This window comes from Calypte anna, chromosome 2, assembly GCF_003957555.1.
Source record: "Calypte anna isolate BGI_N300 chromosome 2, bCalAnn1_v1.p, whole genome shotgun sequence".
NCBI classification, from domain to species: Eukaryota; Metazoa; Chordata; class Aves; order Apodiformes; family Trochilidae; genus Calypte; species Calypte anna.
Window position 1 is genome coordinate 28885554 of NC_044245.1, and position 21044 is coordinate 28906597.

The 21044-nt window shown below is 35.4% G+C and overlaps 1 protein-coding gene across 6 annotated transcripts in view; it reads right to left on the reverse strand.

The window, feature by feature from the left end:
* DGKB (diacylglycerol kinase beta) overlaps positions 1 to 21044 on the reverse strand; it is a 286640-nt gene that overhangs the window by 243108 nt on the left and 22488 nt on the right. For 3 of the 6 annotated variants that reach the window (XM_030445129.1, XM_030445127.1, XM_008494182.2), the window contains exons 2-4: positions 18975 to 19051; positions 14201 to 14221; positions 2401 to 2554 (exon numbers count right to left, since the gene is read on the reverse strand). In XM_030445129.1, coding sequence (XP_030300989.1) covers positions 2401 to 2554; positions 14201 to 14221; positions 18975 to 19051 — 252 coding nt within the window. The remainder of the gene's footprint in view (positions 1 to 2400; positions 2555 to 14200; positions 14222 to 18974; positions 19052 to 21044) is intronic. The other 3 variants (XM_030445130.1, XM_030445128.1, XM_030445131.1) reach the window with 1 other exon arrangement.

Sequence of the window (21044 nt, forward strand, 5' to 3'; positions counted from 1 at the left end):
CATGAGGTGAATAGAATTTTCTCTTTGAACATGCTTTGGATATAACAATGTATCAAACAGTCCTGGTATGACACTAAATACATACAGAAGACTACTAGTCTGGTGTGATGTTACCTTTTTTCTGAAGTCTTTACTAACAGAAAAAGATGAAAATTAACTTCTAACTGGGAAAAGTGAGTGAAGGAAAGAAAAAAATTTAGGAGAGAGCATTAGAATAAGAAACTGAGCATACAGTTTAAACAACAACAATAATAACAAACACAATGTCAATAATATTAATAATATAATACTAGAAATAATATTTACTAGAATAAGGTTTACTAGAAATAAAGTGAAAGTGAAGAAAGCCAACTATGTCCTATCCCAGGCAGAATTTACCAGATGTCACCACTGCTACTATGGAGTGTCAAAACAATAGAATGTAACATCAGAATGATAAAACACTTTTTTGAAAAAATATCATCAGTCAACATAAGATAAAAACACAGTGCCACTAAATGGCAGGTGCTATTGGAGTTATCAAGTAAAAAGTGTTAAAAGTGTAAAAGATTTCAAATTTTGTGGCTGGTACCATGGTTGATGCTGTTTTCATTGATGAAAACAAGACAAAATCTTCAATGAAAAATTGTAAGCAATGCAAGTGGAAATGAAGTTGTGATGCTGCTGAGACTGCTGCAATAGAATCTATATTCATATTAAAAAAAATATATTAATCCAATGCTGAAGACTTTTGACATCCAAAATGCACCCTGCAATAAAAATGCATTTTGACATATCCTTCAGGATTCTGTTGCAAAGCATCCTTAAGGGCAAGAGATGAATTACTGGCCTAAACGACTTGCCCAAACCAGTGAGTAAGTCATTCAGAGCTGGAATTGCCAAGAGAAGCTTTTGAATACTCCACTCAATGGATCACACTATAGTCTACCAAGACCTCTGTTCTACACATGGAACCAGTCTTGATAACTAACAACAGCCCAAGAAGTTGGAAATGTACTGTTAACAAAGCAGATACTGGTGGAAGGAGATATGCCCACGGAAGTTCTGATTAGAAACTATAAAAAAAAAAGGTACTAGAAGAATTCAATTCAAATGAAAAAGAAGTTATATGAAGAATCATACCTTCGATGTGGGAAGCAAGCTCTGCTAGCAGAAATTCTTTTCTCAATTAAGTCTAATTAGAGTTAATGACCACTATTTAAATGCATTATAAGATAATAGAAGACAATAATGTAATATAGTTTTGTTTGTTTCTTTGTTAGGTGGTTTTTGCCAGGAAATTCAAAGCTAGGAAGCAGAAGGAAGAGTAACTGTAAACTTAAATAAAGAAAAATAACTGAAACCCATCTGCTTAACACAGTTGAGAATGGCATGCACTAAAAAGAAAAATTCTGATCAGACTCAATGGATGTTACCTGAAAGCCTGTAATTAGTATTGTCCACTGAGGCACCTATGGAAATCTAGTGCTCAATATCTTCAAGAAAATATTGTATTTCAGCTAGCAGTACTTGTACGAGAGCACTTCTGAGTTGCACCTAATCTTCATAGAAAGAATTTAAGTGATTAAGTACCCATCAAACCATTTGGTTATTTTCTTTGAGTACTTGATTATCCCAGGTGTTCAAAACATGCAACTTATTTCATTAAGTTAGTCTAGCTGCTTCTTTTCTTCTAGGTCTGGATTTTGACTGAATGCCTGAATTGCTTAAGTTCTAAATCAAATATTTTAAGTTAACAGGGTAACATTGAATTTCCTTTGCAAATAATTTTATAAAATGTTGTGAGTTTACAATTTTTAATACTATTTTGCATGGGAGTATTTTAACATGTATTGTCCTCAAAACTGAAAATCACTTTTAATAAAAATGTTCAGTTTAGCATGAGAATTTTAAATTGCATTAAAGATCCTTACACTAGGAAAAGAAATACTGCTAACAGCTACAGTACATTTAAATATCAGTAACTGATAAGGATGTAAGATTGCTAATAATAGTATCATACCTAGACAATTAAAAGAATCAGCAGTCACTGGGCAGAGAAACTGTAGAGCATCAGCAGGAGCCCCCTGCATGAAGCTCTGAGAATTTCTAAGTGTTTTTACAGTAGAGAAGGCAGCAAAATTATGTAACCTAATTAGCAATCTAATTAGCATTAACATGACAAAAACTGTCCACTTGGTGTCTCAGCTGTATCATTATTGTGAATTACATAGAAAAACTATTGCATTTCCATTTCTTTTCACAGTATTTCTTGTTCACAATTGAGTTGGATTCCAACTTCACAAATATAAGAACAAAAGAACAAATATCTATAGATAAGAATTCCACTTAGAAAATAGAAGTAAAATAGCAGAGGGAGGAAAACTTCAGCTCTAATATTGCTGTGGTTTTATTACTTACCTCCAGAAAGGTGCTGGGGTTTGTTTTTTATTAATGGGCTGCAGTGAGAGATTTTGTTGCTAAATGATGTAAAAAGATGTTCAATGAAATCATCTGGTAACTCTGCCTCCAGAAAAGTCTTCATGAAAAGCTTGAACCCCTCTAAATCAATTGTCTAGAGTGGAAAAAAAAGAAAAAGTATTTTGAATTGTTCATTTTGCAAAAACTTTCCTGCTACTTCATCAAATAATATTCTGTCAGCATAAACTTTAGACTGTCCTTCTTTGAAAACAGCGATTTCTAAAGCTATAGCAGGAACACCTACTATTAAAAATGACTCATTACTGAATATTACTTTGAAAACTCTCAGCATTGCTGCAATAGCTCTGAGCACAGTGTAAGACAGCCCAGAGTAAATTCAGAGCAGTTGTTTCAGGACCCCAAAACTAAGTCCCATGATCTCCAGTTTTGTGGGTAGAATATGGGCTTAACAGCACACACAAGACTGCAACCAAAGGTACTCACGGAGCACATAGGGATGGACCTAGCAAGTCTTAGCTTTTCCTAAAATTAGGCAAACAGCAAGCAGGAGATTTTTGAAAGCTTCATTCAGAGCATTGAATTCAATTAATCTGTTCTGTATTTTCCTAGGTGGCAACACATTTTCTTGGTATATGTCAAAGAGAAACTAAACACTTTGTCTTAAATTGGTTATAATGGTCAAATAAGAGTGCTGAAAAACACAACAGTTGTTGATCTGAAACTGTTGTCACTCAGTTAATTTGGTTTTGCTTTTGCCAACAAGGTAGGAGCTGATTAATGAAATGTCACTGCTGATTTTTCCTGGTAAGACAGCATTGTCTGTTTCAAGCAATAAAATGAATCATAGATGCAATCTGGAAGGGACACTTTGGGTCAGACATTTTTCTCTCTTTGCCTCTTTTTTGCTTTTTTGTATTTTTTTGATATGTATGAGATTTAGAGATTTTATATCCACATCAAATAATGTGTTATTCATTCATTGTGGAGTCTCCTTCACTGGAGACATTCAAAACCCGCTTGGACACGTTCCTGCGCGATGTACTCTAGGTGGCCCTGCTCTGGCAGGGGGGGTTGGACTAGATGATCTTTCGAGGTCCCTTCCAACCCCTAGGATTCTATGATTCTATGATTCTATGATTAAGGCCAAGATCTAACTGCCCCAGGGTACTGTTTTAAACATGTATCACTGTCCTTAGTCGGGACCAACAACACAGACTTCAAAATTGGACTGATCTTCTGCAAGTCATTATTACGAATGAAAACTTGGCAAAAGGGTATCTACAATGAGCTTCTCATCCACCACACCTTATTCAGAAAGAAGCTCAGTGCAAACATACACAAAACTAGCACAGACCAAAAAAAAAAAAAAAATGCCTCCCCAAGGCTCAAGCTGAGCAAAACCATGGAAATAATCAACTTGGACATGGGCTCACTGTCTTTGCCTCATCATAGAGTTTCAGCCACTCTCTTCACTTTGGCAAATCATACACTGTTTGACTCATGCTACAAACATTATGTTTTTCCTCAATAATAAAGTCACTGACATTTAATTCACTGTTTATAAACTATGAAACCATAATAGCTAAATGATTTGTATCAGTATCCAAATAAATAAGTTATTACCTTACACTATGGATTATTTTTTTTTTCTGCAAGCATAACAGTATGAAATTGCTTTGTGAGCCAGCCATGTGTGGCTGCAGCCCAGAAAGCCAACTTTATCCTGGACTGCATCAAAAGAAGTGTGGCCAGCAGATCAAGGGATCTCCCCCTCTACTCTGCTCTTGAGGGACTCCACCTGGAGAACTGTGTCCAGTTCTGGAGATGGAGCTATTGGAGCCAATCCAGAGGAGGGCCACAAAGATGATCAGAGGGCTGGAGCATCTCTCCCAGGAAGACAGAGTGAGACAGTCAGGGTTGTACAGCCTGGAGAAAAGAAGGCTGCAGGGAGACCTTATAGCAGCCTTCCAGTACCTGAAGGGGGCCTACAGGAAAGCTGGGGAGGGACTTCTTAGAAGGGCATGGAGAGATAGGATGAGGGTTAAGAGTTTTAAAATGAAAGAGGATGATTTAGTTTAGACATTGGAAAGAAATTCTTCACCATGCTGGTGGGAAGACACTGGAACAGGCTGCCCAGGAAAGTGCTGGATGCCTCATCCCTGGAAGTGCTCAAGACTAGATTGGATGGGGCTTTGAGGGGAAAAAAAAAATAGTGGGTAGTGGTTCAATAGGGTTGTTCTACAGTAAGACTGTGAGATTTCTTCAACTGGAAGTGCTTTGTCCTCTGCTCTAACATGCTCTGATCTAAATTCCATCTTCCCCCAGGGAAGCAGTAACATTCATATAGCCAGAGTTCAGACACTGCATATCCAAAAGCTTTTAAATGATGCTGAATGTTAGTTAGGAGTTGGTAAGTGACTTGAATACACATCAGAAATGTTTATCATAGCCCAAAATGCATATGCAAAACCACATGCTGTATCAAAAGAATGTGCAGCAACAGCCATGGCTAAATTCAATCTATGCATAGAGATATCTAGCCTGTGATTAAATAGTTGCCTACATGGAAAAAAAAATAACAATAAAAAGTCATTATTTTAATACTCTATAGCTGAAAAACAATTTTAAGACAATCTAAGATACTCGGTAGAGATTATCCTATTAGAAATGAGATCTGAAGCAATGTAGTCATTTCTGGATTTTTTTTTCCTCAAATGTATATATAGTAAATAACAGACCTGAGCTAGACTAGCGCAGATCTAGCAGTAGATTAGATTACCCATCTAGATTTTCAGTGAAAAAAGGGGTGAACTTTCAGAAAATGGATCAGTTTAAATTACTTTCTGTGCTTTCTCTATCATTCCACTCCTACTGTAATATAGATAAGATATTACATAGCTGTAGAAAAATTGAACACTTTCTTAAAAGAAATCCTGTGAGGACCACTGTAGAAGAGTTACAGGTGTTAAGAGTTATTACCACCACGCAGAGCTTTTAGTATTGAGTATGTATCATTTACAACAGAACACTTAAAGATGCAAAACATCTGTCCAGCTTAATTTGAAATAACTTTCACAGAAGACATCACAACACATAATGTTATGAACATTTCTCTATTCTGCAATTATACATTTTGCTTCTTTCCTCTTAGTATTTTACCTTTTTAAAAATATGAAAATACTTCAGTAAGTAAAGAGTCTTCCTCTGATTACCAGCATTTTCCCTCAACCCCAGGTACTTTTCAAAGAAGCCACACAGTGTATTGGTAACCAAAAAGACCAAAAAAAAAGGAAAGTGCAGGACCTTAATTTTCTACACTACCATGGATCATGGTCACTACGCTATGTAAACCTCAACATCTTCCTTTTAAATCTTATTGTCACATCAAATGCTAGTACAGTTTGAAAATAATTTATTTCTGTTCATGAATTGCAAGCATTAATTAAGCAGTTCAGATCAATAATACCAGCATAATATTTAAGTAACAATGGTGGGTGTTATTTTCTTAAGCATACAGGTTAAGAGCTTAATTTTCAACAGTTGCTTGGCTTTCAGAAGCTCCAATTGAATTCAAATGAACCTGAGATAGAAAGATTTAGCATTTCAGAAGGTATTTTCCATTACATTACCCAAGTCAGGGGATGAGAGCTTGAGAGGATGTACCAAACTGACAACAATTTACCTGGCATATGAATCCATTAATTCAATTTCATAAGAGACTATCAGGGCATAGGGAGATTATAGTCACAAGTTTAGGGAACTTATGGAAATTTTCAAGATAAAAGGGAGATATAGAAGGACACAGATAAATCAGCCAATTGTTATTCGGGGAAACATGAAAGAACTTTAAAATCCCTTGGCCTAGTTTTTTTGGGGTGGGCTGTGAAAATAAAAATCTGTGCTGCTTCAGCTTTGATAAGAAAGGTACCAAAAGCCTTGCCTGAAGGTTGGAGAGAGATAGGTGGTTTTATACGAATTATATATCACTGAATTCTCCTTTTCATACTTTAATCAACTGATTCACCAACCTTACTGGAACTCCTTTTCTTATACTTTACAAAAATGAACATGAAAAAACACAACTTTATAAATCTTTATGATCTTCTATATTATTAGGTAATAAAACTTCATTTGGCAATCAAACATTCTGATATAAGCCCAGAGAAATAGACATTAAAAATACGATTGAGTTAAATAATTTAAACAATAACATCAATATAAAATTATTTTAATACTATTTTACTGTTCTTAGTATGATTATTTCCTATTCATACATTTTAGCACTCTTACCCATTACCTGAAACTGAAAACCTCCCTTAAAAATTTTATATCTACCTTGGAGGAAAGGAAAGACTAAAGGACAGATGACAGAAGCAAAACTGCACATTTTTAATTTTAAATTCTTTTTAGTAAATAAAATGAGTAAACTATTAAACATTTTTTACCTTTACTTAAAGCAAACATGAAACTGGACTCACGATGACACAATGCAGAGGAAAATTAAAATTACTTTTGAGAAATTTCAAGCATATCTAAAGGCTACTTGCTTGCAGCAGCTGCCAGATTCTATTAAGGAAAATAGTGATGAAACACACAAGAGGAGATTTTACTGAGTTTTAAAGAATAATCTGCCCTCAGTGGAAGAACTGAGGTATGATCTAAAGAAAAATCCCTCCACAGAACATTGTATTTCTCTCTTCCCCAGTTGCTAAAAGGTCCTGTGAAACTCCTTAGTGGCTTTGACCTTAATAGCATTCTGAGATGTTTTTGTATTTTTCTATTACAATACATTTGAAAAGCAAAGTCTGTGGAAAATTCTTTAGCCTGGGCTTTTAGTCTCCTTCTGCACCTCAGGAACCTGAGACTCGTGTATCCTTCTCAATATACCACAGGAAATCTTACAACACAACAGTAAACATACATTAAAAGACACATACAAACAAATTACAATCATTGAAGTAGGGAAAAATTTTAATAAGGATTCTTGAATGCAAAGAGTTAAAATCCAACAAGAGACTTAAATCCTGGCAACTGACAAGATAGATAAATTACCGTTTTCAGGATAAACTACATTTTCCAAGATTTTCCAGTATAACACTGATCACCTTGACTAAAGAATTCTCAACTCTGAAGGAACAAAAATATTAAAACTAATCTTGGATTTTTATACATATTAAAAATCTTTCTCTATTCACAGTTAACAAAGAAGTCTGGTATTTTTTTCTCCTGTTACAAAACAGAATACTAAAAAACTGACAATCAGGCAACCACTATTTTCAGTAGCACTTTCAGGGTTGTATACACATTTCATTGCAGTTATCCCGTGTATCTCATAGATTTGTGATGAGAAGCTTTTCCCCTTACTAATAACACTATTATTGATATAAGAGCTCTATTATGTTACTTCTCTTTCTACTCTAGACCAATGGCATAAAGCAGAGCACCTACTTCCCTCTATTTTCTTTTGAATCCCAAATTCCCAGAATATGAGAGACTCCAAAGAAAAAGAAATGGATGTCAGTCTATGCTTAATATGCTTTAAAAAAAATTCCAATTACTATGATAAGAGTTCTGTTTCTTCTCAGGCACTCACTGATAAGTACATTACATTAATTTAGTGCTAGTTCATAGAGGGTGAGTCTCTAAATCTCATTTTAAAAAAAAAAAGTAACTGAAGGACTGGTTTCTGAGTAGCAGCTATGACTATGCTTGGAGAACTAATGGACAATTTCAGGTGCCTTCTAATTTTATATCTGACATATACAGACCAATATTCAACTCAAAACACAGGGCCTGCTCAGGTCTCTGATCTGATTATCGCTATAACAGGCCACACAGGTACCTTAAAATATCTGATTCTGTCCAGAACACCAGAATGGCTTCTAACACTTTGCATGCCAGGGAGAAAGAAGTTGAACACCATCTGCATTACCAGGTTATTTGGTTGCAAAATCTGCCTTAAAATACCTATCACCTAGCCTGAAAGTACAGAATTACCTCTATGAATTCTTGTATCTTTGCAGATAACAGAAACCTGTCCTTCCACAGTCCAGAGCAAATGTACTGCATTCTGCTCATCCTCACCATGTAATGGATAGGACTAATCCTAAGAGACTGGTTCTGTACAATGTTGCTTCCTATTTACAATTGGTGGTGGTGGTAAAAAACTTCCTATAATTTATCTGTTTTGAGGAGAAAATCTGCATTGGTGAAGCTGAGGAATCACGCACACAAGACCCATAGGAATTCTAAGCAAGAACATACAGGAAACTAAGCCAACAATTTGACACTGTCAGCATTTTTCACTGGCTTCTTCCTTACAAGATACAAAGCAATCATACAGCTCTCAGGGTCTACCCCACACTTTTTCAAACCCTATGCTGAGCAGAAGTTTATATCCCTCAAATTATGCATTTAAGCTGAGGTGTCCCTAATTATGAGTGTAAGTAGAAGTAAGCCAAGCCAGCTATGGGAACTCACCCCTTGTTCACCGGGCAAAACCTGTGGTGTCAGGTGGGAGAAGTGGGGAACTAGTGAAAACAGGGCAATATTTTACTGTATTTGACTTCTTCCTTTCTCTTACTGTAGTTAAGCTGTGCAATTTTATAATTTGCTCTTCTGGTTTACTGATGGCAAACAAATTTAAGATCAAGAAAAATCCAAGTGTGCATTATTATGAAGATTTATGCATTTATGAGTGTGCTTTGAGCCAACAGAACTCTACAGTACAGACATCACTACTCAGTATATCCTGATACTGAGAATAAACAAAACATAATTTCTCAGTGAAAAATAGGATATATAAAAGTAAAGCAAATTTGGGATCCTTAATTGTAATTATAAAGAAAACTATTCAGAGGTTTTAGCTATGTTATGTTTAACTCCTACCATATTAATACATTAAAAAAGATTATTATTTAGTCAGAAAAAATTGACAGGTTTTGTCTCAAGATCTACCCCAACACCAAACTGCAACAGGAGATGTCAAACTGCCTCCTCTATTTTTCTAGCAGGTATAAATACAGCAACCAGTTCTGCTGGATGATATGTACAAGAAAGAAAGAGAAGGTGTATCTCTCAACTTTCTTTCTCCTCTCAAGACAGAAAAAAACAAAAAAAAAAGCAACTTATTAACAGTCTTTTGACAAAGGAGCTGGTTAGTGCAGGGAGGGGTGGAAGAATAACTCCTTTTATGCCTCCCCACTACATTGGCCACTTAAGTGGGAACAAGACATGATCTAGTGTTTGGAACTAATCTCCACCCATAAATACTTTTTAAATACCACATTCTCTTTGGTCTTTTTTCTTTTTTAAAAATTGTACAAATATTTCAACATAAGCCACTGTTTTCATCATCCCGAAAAAGAGAATGTAAGAGAGGGGGGGGAAAAGAAGACAAATCATTTATTTCAGCAGACTTCCATGAAATACAGGTTTCACTTATTAAAAAGAATATTTCAGATATAATGGGAAGAGAATTATGTTGAAATGCAATCTGCAATTAATCCCTTTTAAAATTATGCTGCCTGATCTCCAAATGGTGCCAAAAATGTAGAATATAATCAGCTTTACTCTACTGACAGTAATAGCCCTGGGTTATTTTCACATGGTGGGTAGGTTCCCTCAATTTATCATTTCTTTTAAAACAATTTGTATCAACTCAACATCTGAAAAATTAGCTGTTGAAAAAGAAATAGATGTTACAGGGCCTTGATCCACAAATAATGCTACAAGAATATTTGCACACATTAATGCAAGTGAATTGATGAAAATTAAGTGATTAACTCTGGAAAGCAGTGGAATTTCTGGAAAACAATCCTCAGGAAAAGTCCCTGTTTTGAAGAGTTACTGATTCTGACGTCTTAAAACCTGACTTTTCTCATCACTTGTGAAAAAAAGCAGAGAGAATACAGAGAGGATTAATAAACTAGAAAACATGAATTACACGAGAAGGTGTAAGTTTTTAGTGTGAAATGAAAATTATTTGCATTGTTCATATTTCAGAAATTCAAACTGGATTCGGAATTTCTCATGGAGATTGCTATTGTGCACCAGGATAAAATTTCATTTAAATTGAAAGTCCTTAGAATCTTCTGATCTAAGCATTTTTATATATATTTTTTACAAAATTAATTTTAAAAGTTCTGGTAACCATAGAAAATTATTTCTTACAGAAAGCAGCTTTCCAATTCTCAACTACTGAGATCAAAGTTCACAGAACAAAAATAATCAAAAGACCCCACATACTCTCAAAGGCTGCTCCTACCAAATACTCTATACAGACAAATAATATTTGGATATTATCAATACTCCAGACATATATAAATGGCAAAGTTTTCCCCTTTATGTTGCCTAGTAAAAAAATTACTCTGCAATAATAGAGGAGCTAGCACGTCTCTTCAAAGAAGTAAACAACAAAAAATGCAAAAGATTCAAGTTTTATGCTGTAACTACATTTTTTGGCATAACATTCTACCATCTCCTCATGTTATTAAAATAAATTGATGCTGATTACTGAAAGAAATCTGGAATGTATTCACAAACCACTGCAGTCTCCTGAACCCCCGAAAATTTTCTGTCTGCCCACATAACGTAAACACCTGTAGAACTGTTTGCAAGCACCATATAGTCCCTTATTACTCAATATCCAATCTTAAATGCTGTTCTTTTAAGAAAATGCCTCAATTTTTGTTTCAGAGTCTAAATACCCATTAGCCAAATGCCTCCTCTCTGGTCTCTGTTTCACAGTATTAATTCAGACATTTAGTGATCAAATGAAGGTGCAGGGTAATAAAATTAAAATGAGAATAATTTTAAGACAAAGAAAAATACTTTTCCTTTGGTATTAAAATAATCTTAGTAGTTAAACATTATGAAATGTATCACCAATGACTTGCAGAACAAACAGCTGTTACCCATAATTATGTATAAACATTGCACCACTGCACATATACAGGAGCCCAAATGCATCACTTTTAACTATTCATTAATGGCAATATAAAAAAATCAAGAGATACACTAAATGTATCCTTTCTGAAGGAATGTATCTGTGTTCACTGAAAGAAAAGAAAAAAATTAGTTGTGATTTCAAACTAATATGAAAATATGAGGGCATAATTTTCACACTTTATAACTCAGTGCCACAACTGGTCCCACATTTATACAGTTTTCATGCTGTTAGAGGAGCTGAAATGTTGTCAGAGTAGTCTGTAACTCTTCAAACAAAAAACATTAAAAATAAAATAAACACTACAGTGATCCCTCACTTTGTTTTGCTTTTAAAAATGATCTAGTTTTAAGTTGTAATCTTTGAAATAGAACAGTCCCTCTGGCTTGAAAAGCAAGACAGCTTAAAATTCTTTATCAACAGTAAATACTGATAGTGGTATCCTAATAAACAAATAAATAATTTTTTTTCTTTTTAAAATACTTTGAAACAGTACCTAGTACACATCAGAACTGGAAAATGGTCCATGAGTTTGCTATTTAAGAAACAATGAGAATTCAACAGGTAACATGTAAATGAAAGCAGCATAAGGCTCCCAAAGATTAAATATAAGGTATGTGACATACAAAAAAGTAGAGACACAAAGCATAAAAACATGATCTTAAGGAAGAGAGGGTAAATATCAAAAGGGAAGGAAGATACTAAGGAGGGAGAGATGTTAGCATGGACTGAGGAAACATGACAGAGGGACCACTGAAGATTATAAAAAATGTTCAAAACTGAACAATTTTGCAGCAGAAAGTGACTATCTAAATCATTTGACACATCGGTGCCCTCAACACTTTACTCAGAAAGCAGGCTGACAGCCAGGCTGCCAGCATCCCTGTCTGGATGCCTTCCCAACTCTCTAGGTATCCAGGAAGCTGTTTCCCTAGAAATCCTGCCCAGAGAGCCAGAAAATCACGGAGTGCCCAATGGCTGAAGGGCAGAGTTTTCTGCCAGTGGTATTCACATTGTTAAACTTTTGCCTTTTTTAGGTAGAAAGATGTAACATCCTTTCTTACATGTGAGACAAAAACTTCTACACAACACATACCCTGTAATTCTCCACATCCTACTAGCCCTACTGCAAACTAGCTCCAATTTGAGTTCATTTTGTCCCATCACTTGGTTGAAAGCAGGAAGATGTGGTTTCCCCATTCCTTTTTTACAGAAAACTAAATCTTCCATGCTTGTAGTGGAAATACTTTGTTTTACACATTATAATAAAGCAAGGTCTTTACAGCAAATTAGTATCTTCTGTCAGGTCAAAGAAAACAGCTGAAGCAAAAAAATATTTCAATAATATATCTATAATATTATAGATTACATATATATAATATTATATATATGATATTTCTATAATATATAATAATATATATATTATTTCTATCTATATTCCTGTGTGCTTGAAATTTTAACTAGTTTTCCACTTACACCAACTGGCCTAAGGCATTACCTTTTCTTACAAGTCTTGTCTTACTCTCAGACCACTATCAGTCCACAAATATTATTACAATGTCTCAGTATTTCTCCATGACCAAACTGCAATGATGCTTTGCAATCATCTTGTGATCAACTACCATACACAGCAATTTATCTAACAGTGCTTTTAGCCCCAGGGCACACCACACTGTACTCTGCACTGCTGAATTTATTTCCCTTTACTATAATCCATAACATCATCAAGTATCCAGTATAACATTCAGATTTTTCTCCGTTTTAGCAATGATTACAAACTTGGTTTAGTGAATTGATTCCATTCATGTTCATCTACTTCTTTTGACAAGGTTATTAGGGAATATACTCATGAGATTAGTTTGAAGACTGGTCATGAACCATGCTTTAGTCTGAATACCTTCTCTACCAGGACCCACTGCAGTCACACTATCAGCTTACTAAAAAAGTAATTTTGGCCATCTGAAGAAAACTGATCCCTTCTGTGAACACACACGACTGCTCTCAGTAACACACTTTCAACACCTCAGCTGGTTTTTGGCCCCCAAAAATGAGGGATTCCTACAAAACTAACCCTTTCAGTCTCTTGACTTTGTCATTGTTCTCATAGTCTGGCTGCCACTCCCCAGAACAGTAGAGCAGAGGTTTTTAACAGCTCCATGCTACAAAGGAGGAATAACTAGGTCATTTTAAAAAATAGTTCATTTGAGTAGTCCTTCTTCCCTAGCTTCTTCTTTTTGTATAGTATTTTTATACTTGGTTTTAGGCTACTGAAGTTTCTCAGGAGGAAGAGTCTTGGGTTGATGATGACTCTAACCATTTCTCTGACAATTGCTGTAAAGTCACAGTTGCTTAAAGCACACTGTAAGTCTTATTCAAATAATAAAATCTGCAATTTTAAGCTTTCTAAAATATAAATGGCATTATATGATTACAGAAACAGTATTTAATATATTTTTCTGAGATGTGTTATTGTCATTTCAGAATAATACAAACACTATTATGAAATCTCACTGGAAAGAAGAAATTTCTTTGACAAGTATGGAACAACTTAATTACTTGCTCTTAACTTATTTTTTATACTCCTCTCAATAAATGTTCACACAATTATGTACTGTGAATGACAAAATGGAATTCACCTAGTGAAAAGTCTGCCAACAGAAAAAGAGTGCACTTTCAGTTGTAAATATTTGTCTATCATCTGACAGAATAGCCACATGCAGTATTAATTAATAAGTGACATCTCAATGGAAGCCTACAAAATAAAAAGATTCTGCTTCTATGCTAACAAAAGGGAAAAAAAAAAGAGAAATCAGACAAATTAAAAATACTTACTTGATTAAGTATATCTTGTTTCTGTAATGCATGCAAGAAAAGAAAGAACACACATATGTTAGTGCAGCATAGTTACACTCAGGCTCTGTTTTTGCAATAGAGTTATTTTTGCTGAAAAGTTAGTGATACAGATGAATATGTTTAAGGTAGTAAAATATCCCATTTTCTTGCCTTAGCACATCAAGAAAATGGTTCTAAGTCAGTATTTTAGTCTTGATTAGAAAGTCTGAGCAATTTATTTTAACCATGCAATGATAGATAACCAAGAAAACAAAAAAGTAAATACAGCCTTTGTCTTTCATTCCTATGTACTTAAAAAAAAAGCAAACTCAAACCATAAAAAATTCTTGTTGCCAAGAATAGTTGTTAATGAAACAACTTAATCAGAAGTGAATGAAATTAAAAATTCTACAAGTAGATTCACCACAGGAGAATCTCCATTCTTCATTGGATGCAGGGTGGAATGTAGTGACAGAGAAAGAGGAAAAGGCTGAGGTACTTAATGCCTTCTTTGCCTCAGTCTTTAACAGTATGACCAGTTTTCCTTAGAGCAGCCAGCCTTCCAAGATGGAAGACAATGACAGAGAGCAAAATTAAATCCATGTAATCCATAGGGAGATGGTTATTGACCTTTTACACTAGATATACACAAGTCTTTAGAGCCAGATGGGATCTAGCCAAGGGTACTGAGCTGGCAGAAGTGTTCACCAAGGCACTTCCCACAATTTATCAGCAGTCCTGGCTAACGGGGAAGGTCCCAACTGACTGAAGAATAACAAATGTGACAATCATCTATAAGAATTATTGGAATTAGGATCCAGGGAACTACAAGTCTTGGAGTCTGACCTTAGTGCTAGGGAAGATTATGGTGTAGATCATCTTGAGCATCATCACACAGCACATACAGGACAACCAGCTGATCAGGCTCAATCAGCATAGGTTTATGAAAGGTAGGGCTGGCTCAGCTAACCTGACCCCCTTCTATGACAAACTGACCCACTTGGTGGATAAAGGAAAAGCTGTGGATTTTTTTTTTTTAACTGGACTGTAGTATAAAGCCTTTGACACCCTCTCCCACAGCATTCTCCTGAAGAAAGTGGCAGCTCATGCCTTGGACAAGCACGCTCTTCACAGGATAAAAAACTGTCTGGATGGCAAGGCCGAAAAGGGTTGTGGTGAATGGAGTTAAATTCAGTTCACAGCTGGTCATGAGTGGTGTTCCTCAGGGATCAGTAGTGGGGCCAGTTCTGTTTAATAACTTAGTCAATGAGTGCAGCCTCAGTAAGTCTGAAGATGACACCAAATTGGCCAAGAGTTTTATCTCCTTGCAGGTAGGAATACTCAACAGAGGCATCTGGGCTGAGGGTCTGGGCTTAATTCCCTGGTCTGAGGCCAACTGTATGAGATTAAACCAGGTCAAGTGGCAGATGCTGTACTTGGGTCCCAACAACCCCATGTAATGCTACAGGCTTTGGGTAAAGCGACTGGAAAGCTGCCACTACTGTGCCCAGCTGGCCAAGAAGGCCAACAGCATCCTGCATTTTATCATAAATAGTGTGGAGAGCAGAACTAAGGAAGTGATTGCCCTCCAGTACTTGGCACTGGTGAGTCTGCACCTTGAATACCATGTTCAGTTTTGAGGCCCTCACTACAATAATACTGAGCATGCCCAGAGGAGTGGATGAGGGAGCTGAGGTTTTGTCTGGAGTAAAGGAGGCTGTAGTGGGGAGGGTGTTGGTGTCTTCTCCCAACTAACAAGTAATAGAACAAGATTAAATGATCCCAAGTTGTGCCAGAGGACATTCAGATTGGATATTAGGAAAAATTTCTTCACTGAAATGGTTGTCAAGCACTGGAACAGGCTGCCCAAGGAAGTGCTTCTGTCACCATCCCTGAGGTGTTTAGGGATACTTGTGGACTTGGCTATGTTGAGAGTTGGACCCAATGAACTTTAAAGGTCATTTCTAACCTAAGTGACTCTAATGATGCTATAAACACTGGTTAGCACTCTTGCAAAAGACATTGTAATATGCTGCTTTAGTTTCTAATAAATTTTACTCTTTTAATAAAGGTGCCATATTAATTTTATACTTTTACCAAAATTTCTATCAGCACTTCCTAGTAAGAGGTAGTACCTGAAGATTACAAATACAGTTGTTTTCTCTGTATAAATTTCTCAATTGTTCCACACTTCTGCTAGAGTTATCAGATGTATTTTTGATATATCCACAGAGTAAGAAAAACCTCAAAACCTTCAGAAATCAGGACGATGCTGCAGAAAGCTTTTAGAAATACCTACACTACTTCCAAAAATTCAAAATGCAACAATCGTTTGGAGCAGGCAGATGATGGCAACTTGACTGCAAACATCCTGCAAAACTTGGGCTTTCACCTCTCTGGACGCATCAGATAATGAAACGTGCTTGGTGTCATGCACTCATTGTCATAACCTTTATGGAAACTTTAGATGGTAAGTAGATAAGCAAGTAAACAAAAAATTATGATGCACTCAAACAGATGCCTCAAAAAGGATGACAACACTAGGATTAAAAGCACACAACAATTTGTACCTGCTGCCTGTTTGGATAAAATCTTTATCTGAGTTCCTAATTCTTGCTAGCCTATTCAGTGCTCCCCTCAAAGTGAAACAGCTGAAATTAATCAATTTAGAGAAATCTCAGATGATGGCAAGACTATCTTTAATCATAGTGTTCCAAGAGGCTGACCTTAATCTAACTTTGAGTCCCACATCAAGTATAAGATCTAGTCTTAATTACATATTTGACATTGATTTATAGAACGTGGAAGAGCAAAACTGAAAACACGATGGTATCCTCTACAAAACACAACAACAAAACAGAACTGCTGTGCATAGTAAGTGAAATTAAAAATCTGCACTATGGCTGATTTCAGCTGGATCAGTCAGTGTTTGTCACATCATTTACAGATAATAATTAATTACTTAAATAATACATCCAACTCATGGAATCCTCATCTGACTAGAAAAAAATCAACTTGTAAACTGTTCTGTAAAGAGCTGATCCACATAGCAGTTTGAATGTATGCCAAAAATACAGACACACCTGTGCAAAGGCAATTCTGTCTGACTTGGAACATTCACTCACCAGCAGAGGAAATTTCAGTCCTTTTCATTCCAGTTCAGCAGCTCATGGTATGAAACCTGAGCAAATAAATCCTATGAGATCCAAAGCAGCTTCTAGGGTAGCTCTATTTTCCTTAGATTGTACTCCCTAAAGTCTAAGTGCTAAGCAGCAATGTCCAAAAGCTGCCAGGGTCTGCCTGGATCCAACACAGACCCACTATTCATGGATCAGTTGATCACTGCTGAAGACACTGAAACTACCACAGGGTTTCTGACTTCTATTCCTTCTCCCCTTCCATTCTCCCATCCTGCTCACTAGCTTGGGTGCTGTGTTTCTCTGTAATCCCTGGATGTTGCAGTACATCGGTAGGATTCTGCAAACAAACTGCTGTGAAAGGAAGAATGCCAGGAAACACCATACACAGTCACAGACTTGGCTCAGAAACAACCATGTTTATTAATTCCAGCTTTGCACAAATTCTGCTAAGTCACCTGGATTAAAGTCAGAAAAGGTGCCCATAGTGATAAATGTTTGCCATGGATCATCCTCCATGTACCTTGAAATTGGAGTAATGATCTTGTTAAAAGGGAACAATCTCACAGCTTTAAGTACTGATTTCTTAATACACAAACAAAAATTTCATAATGTGTTACCATTAATGTGGCAAAATGTTATTTAAATATATGTAAAGTGGACAGTTATTTTTTACTTTAAAAGGTTACACTTGAGAAAATTGAAACTGTTGTATAATAACCAAAACCTAAAGAATTCCAAGGAAAAAAATAATATTAAGACCATTAAGATTGAGTTTGGAAATTCACAATTTATATTTTTCAAAAAAACCAAAACAACCCAAGCATGGCTACTTTTTAATGGGAATGAATTAAGGAAGGTGGTAATTAAGCCTGTGGTACATTGGATAATAAATTAGATGATCATAGCATTCCCATCCTTTTATAATCTATGATTACACTGAACTAAAATAATGGAGATTTAAGATGAAAATTTACAAGATTAACTCATATTATTTTAGTGAAATTTTGAAATATTTTCCTCAGAAGCTGACTAAAATGACCGACATTATCCTTTTCAAAGTTCAAAGTCTCAAAGAATTTTTCAATACTTAATGAGTTATAACTACCTGACGTGACAATAATCCTTTTCTTTTACACTCTGAAATGTAAGATCAAGTAATTTTCACAGCAGTTATCACATATTTCTATCCTGAATTCCACCTAATGCAAGCATACTTAGAAATATTACTAATAGAAACATTACTGAAACAAGTTTTTATTTAGCTGCATTTTGAATCACAGTATTAGTATGTGCTAAACAGACAAAAATTGCAATTAAGGATAACAAAAAAAAAAACAATCTGGCTTTTTCTGACAGCCAAAACAGAGTAACAGACATTTAGTCTGTTAGTGAATCCCAAGTGAGAATGTGCACACATATTTTTTTTTAAATGATTCTTGTTTCATAACATGGGGAAAAAAATCCCCTTTAATTCCCTTCCAGTTCTTCAAAATAGTAATATTTTGGTTTTCAAATCAGTTTCAAATACAGCTTATTTATAATTAATTTTCTATTTAAAATTCTTAAATTTTCTACAACATTCTCAAATATTTTTCCCACCCACTTCTGACCATTGAAGAAAGAAGAAGAATTACCCCTTCAGGATTATATTTTGCTAACACACCACTGCCATGGAACTCTTCTAAGACATCCTTTATTTTCTTGGTGGAATCTGGATGAAGAACAGAGAGAGAAAATGAAAACACAGAAAACTGATTTACATAATAGGAACTGTAATTAAAGAAACAATAATCAAACTGCTAATAGCTTTTCTCAATGCACATTAGTAATTTCCTCTAGCTGTATGAGAGCTGTGGGCACAAAGAAAATGAGAACACACAGTACCCTCTCATCTTGTGAAAATCAGCAAGAAAATACAAAATGCTCAGAAATAAACACCCTTTGAGATGCAATCCTTAACTACTGTTAAGTAGTATATTTCTGAAGGAGTTGTTTATGAGGACTATTTCAAGTAACTTTTGTTGACCTTGAAACCTGAGTCATCTACAGAACACGGTCATTCCCAACAGTGCTACTAAATCTTCCCTGGCATAGATGCCAGTGAGTAAAGGAACTGTCAGAGAAGCCTGACAATATAAAGATAAAGGGGAAAGTAAAAAAATATATCTTTTTCTGAGGTCATGCCACAGAAAATAAATGTTACTTATTGAAATCTCATTTTTTGCAGACCTGTAGGCTGTTTTAACCATTGTCAGATACAGTAACTTTATTAATATTTCTGCATAACAGAATTGGGAAAAATCCCTGCAGTTCAGAAGCACACAGATCTAACCTTTCCAAATTGTCTACTTGCAGAATAACAAGCCAGTAATTTCAACAAGTAGCCACCACACAAAACCCTTAAACTCAGATGAATTTAGAATACATTACACCCATAATGATCTTTTAAATATTTCAGCAATACAAAAAATTTAAATAATTGCAACACAATTATCCTATTTTTATGTCCTTTAAGGTCAACTTTAAAGATGGAACATATTCCTAGCACTGGTTTGCCTAGTAGAGGCTGAGGAAGGAGATTCTGAATGTGTATTATGCATATTATTCACTCAACTACTGTATTTTAAAGAAAAAATGTAACCCTCTTTTTTTGGAACCACATTCAAAATCATGTCATTCATCTTGCAACCCTATAAATACCAATCCTAAGCGAAGTGAGGCCCTTAGACCTCTCCAGGATCACAGCAGGCTGCTACTCCATATTTCACAATGTGATTCAGACCATCTGCTGACAGAAGCTGATGAAGGGAAAAGAGTGATTATAATTCGATTTCAATCACTGGGTACCAAAACTTACTATAATCTGCAGAAAATGAAACATCTCATTCATAAATTAACCTCTATAACGCTGAGTGCGTATGCAATCTGATTCAAGAAACATCATTAAATGTTTAATTATAACAGTTGATTTTAAACTGTTGATTATAACAGATTGTTGATCAACTGAAGTTTTGCTACAAAACTGTATAACCTCATCTTGTGATTTATTGTAACAGTTTTAATGTTTCTTAAATCGCTGCTACCCCAAAGTGCCACAAGGCCTATAAATATATGTTGAATCACTACACTGAAATCCTTGTACTTAATCCCTCTAGACAAACATTTGATGAAGTCAGGGACTTGGCATGGATCTAGCCACACCTAGGCTGCTCTTTGGGAAAGGAGTTTAGAAAAAAAGAGGGTCCATTCTGAACCTCATAACTCAACCAAAGGGCCATCCTCATCCTTTTTACCTGATCCCTGTATAAATCACTTTAACTAGACTTCAGCCTTTATATATTCTTTCCACGTAGTTAGTGAATGAACTTTGCCATGAATGAAGCCTTAAACCACACTTGTACCAATTCATATTAACTTTTTAATATCTTTTATGGTGATTCTTTAAACAACCTTAAGCCCTTCCACTCTCATCCATGACAAGATTTACTTCATAAGTTAGCAACTTACCACTTTGTGAGTGATTCATAAGTAAATTCATAAGTACCACTCACACTAAAACACAACTATGTTCTTAAAACTCTGTTGGGTAACTCTTACCTGTTTTTTAAATGAAGAACAAATTTCTTCTTTGTCTAAGTCTCTGTTTACAAATATGTCTTCAAGAGACACAGTTTCAAAATATGTGTAGATACAGCACATAGCCT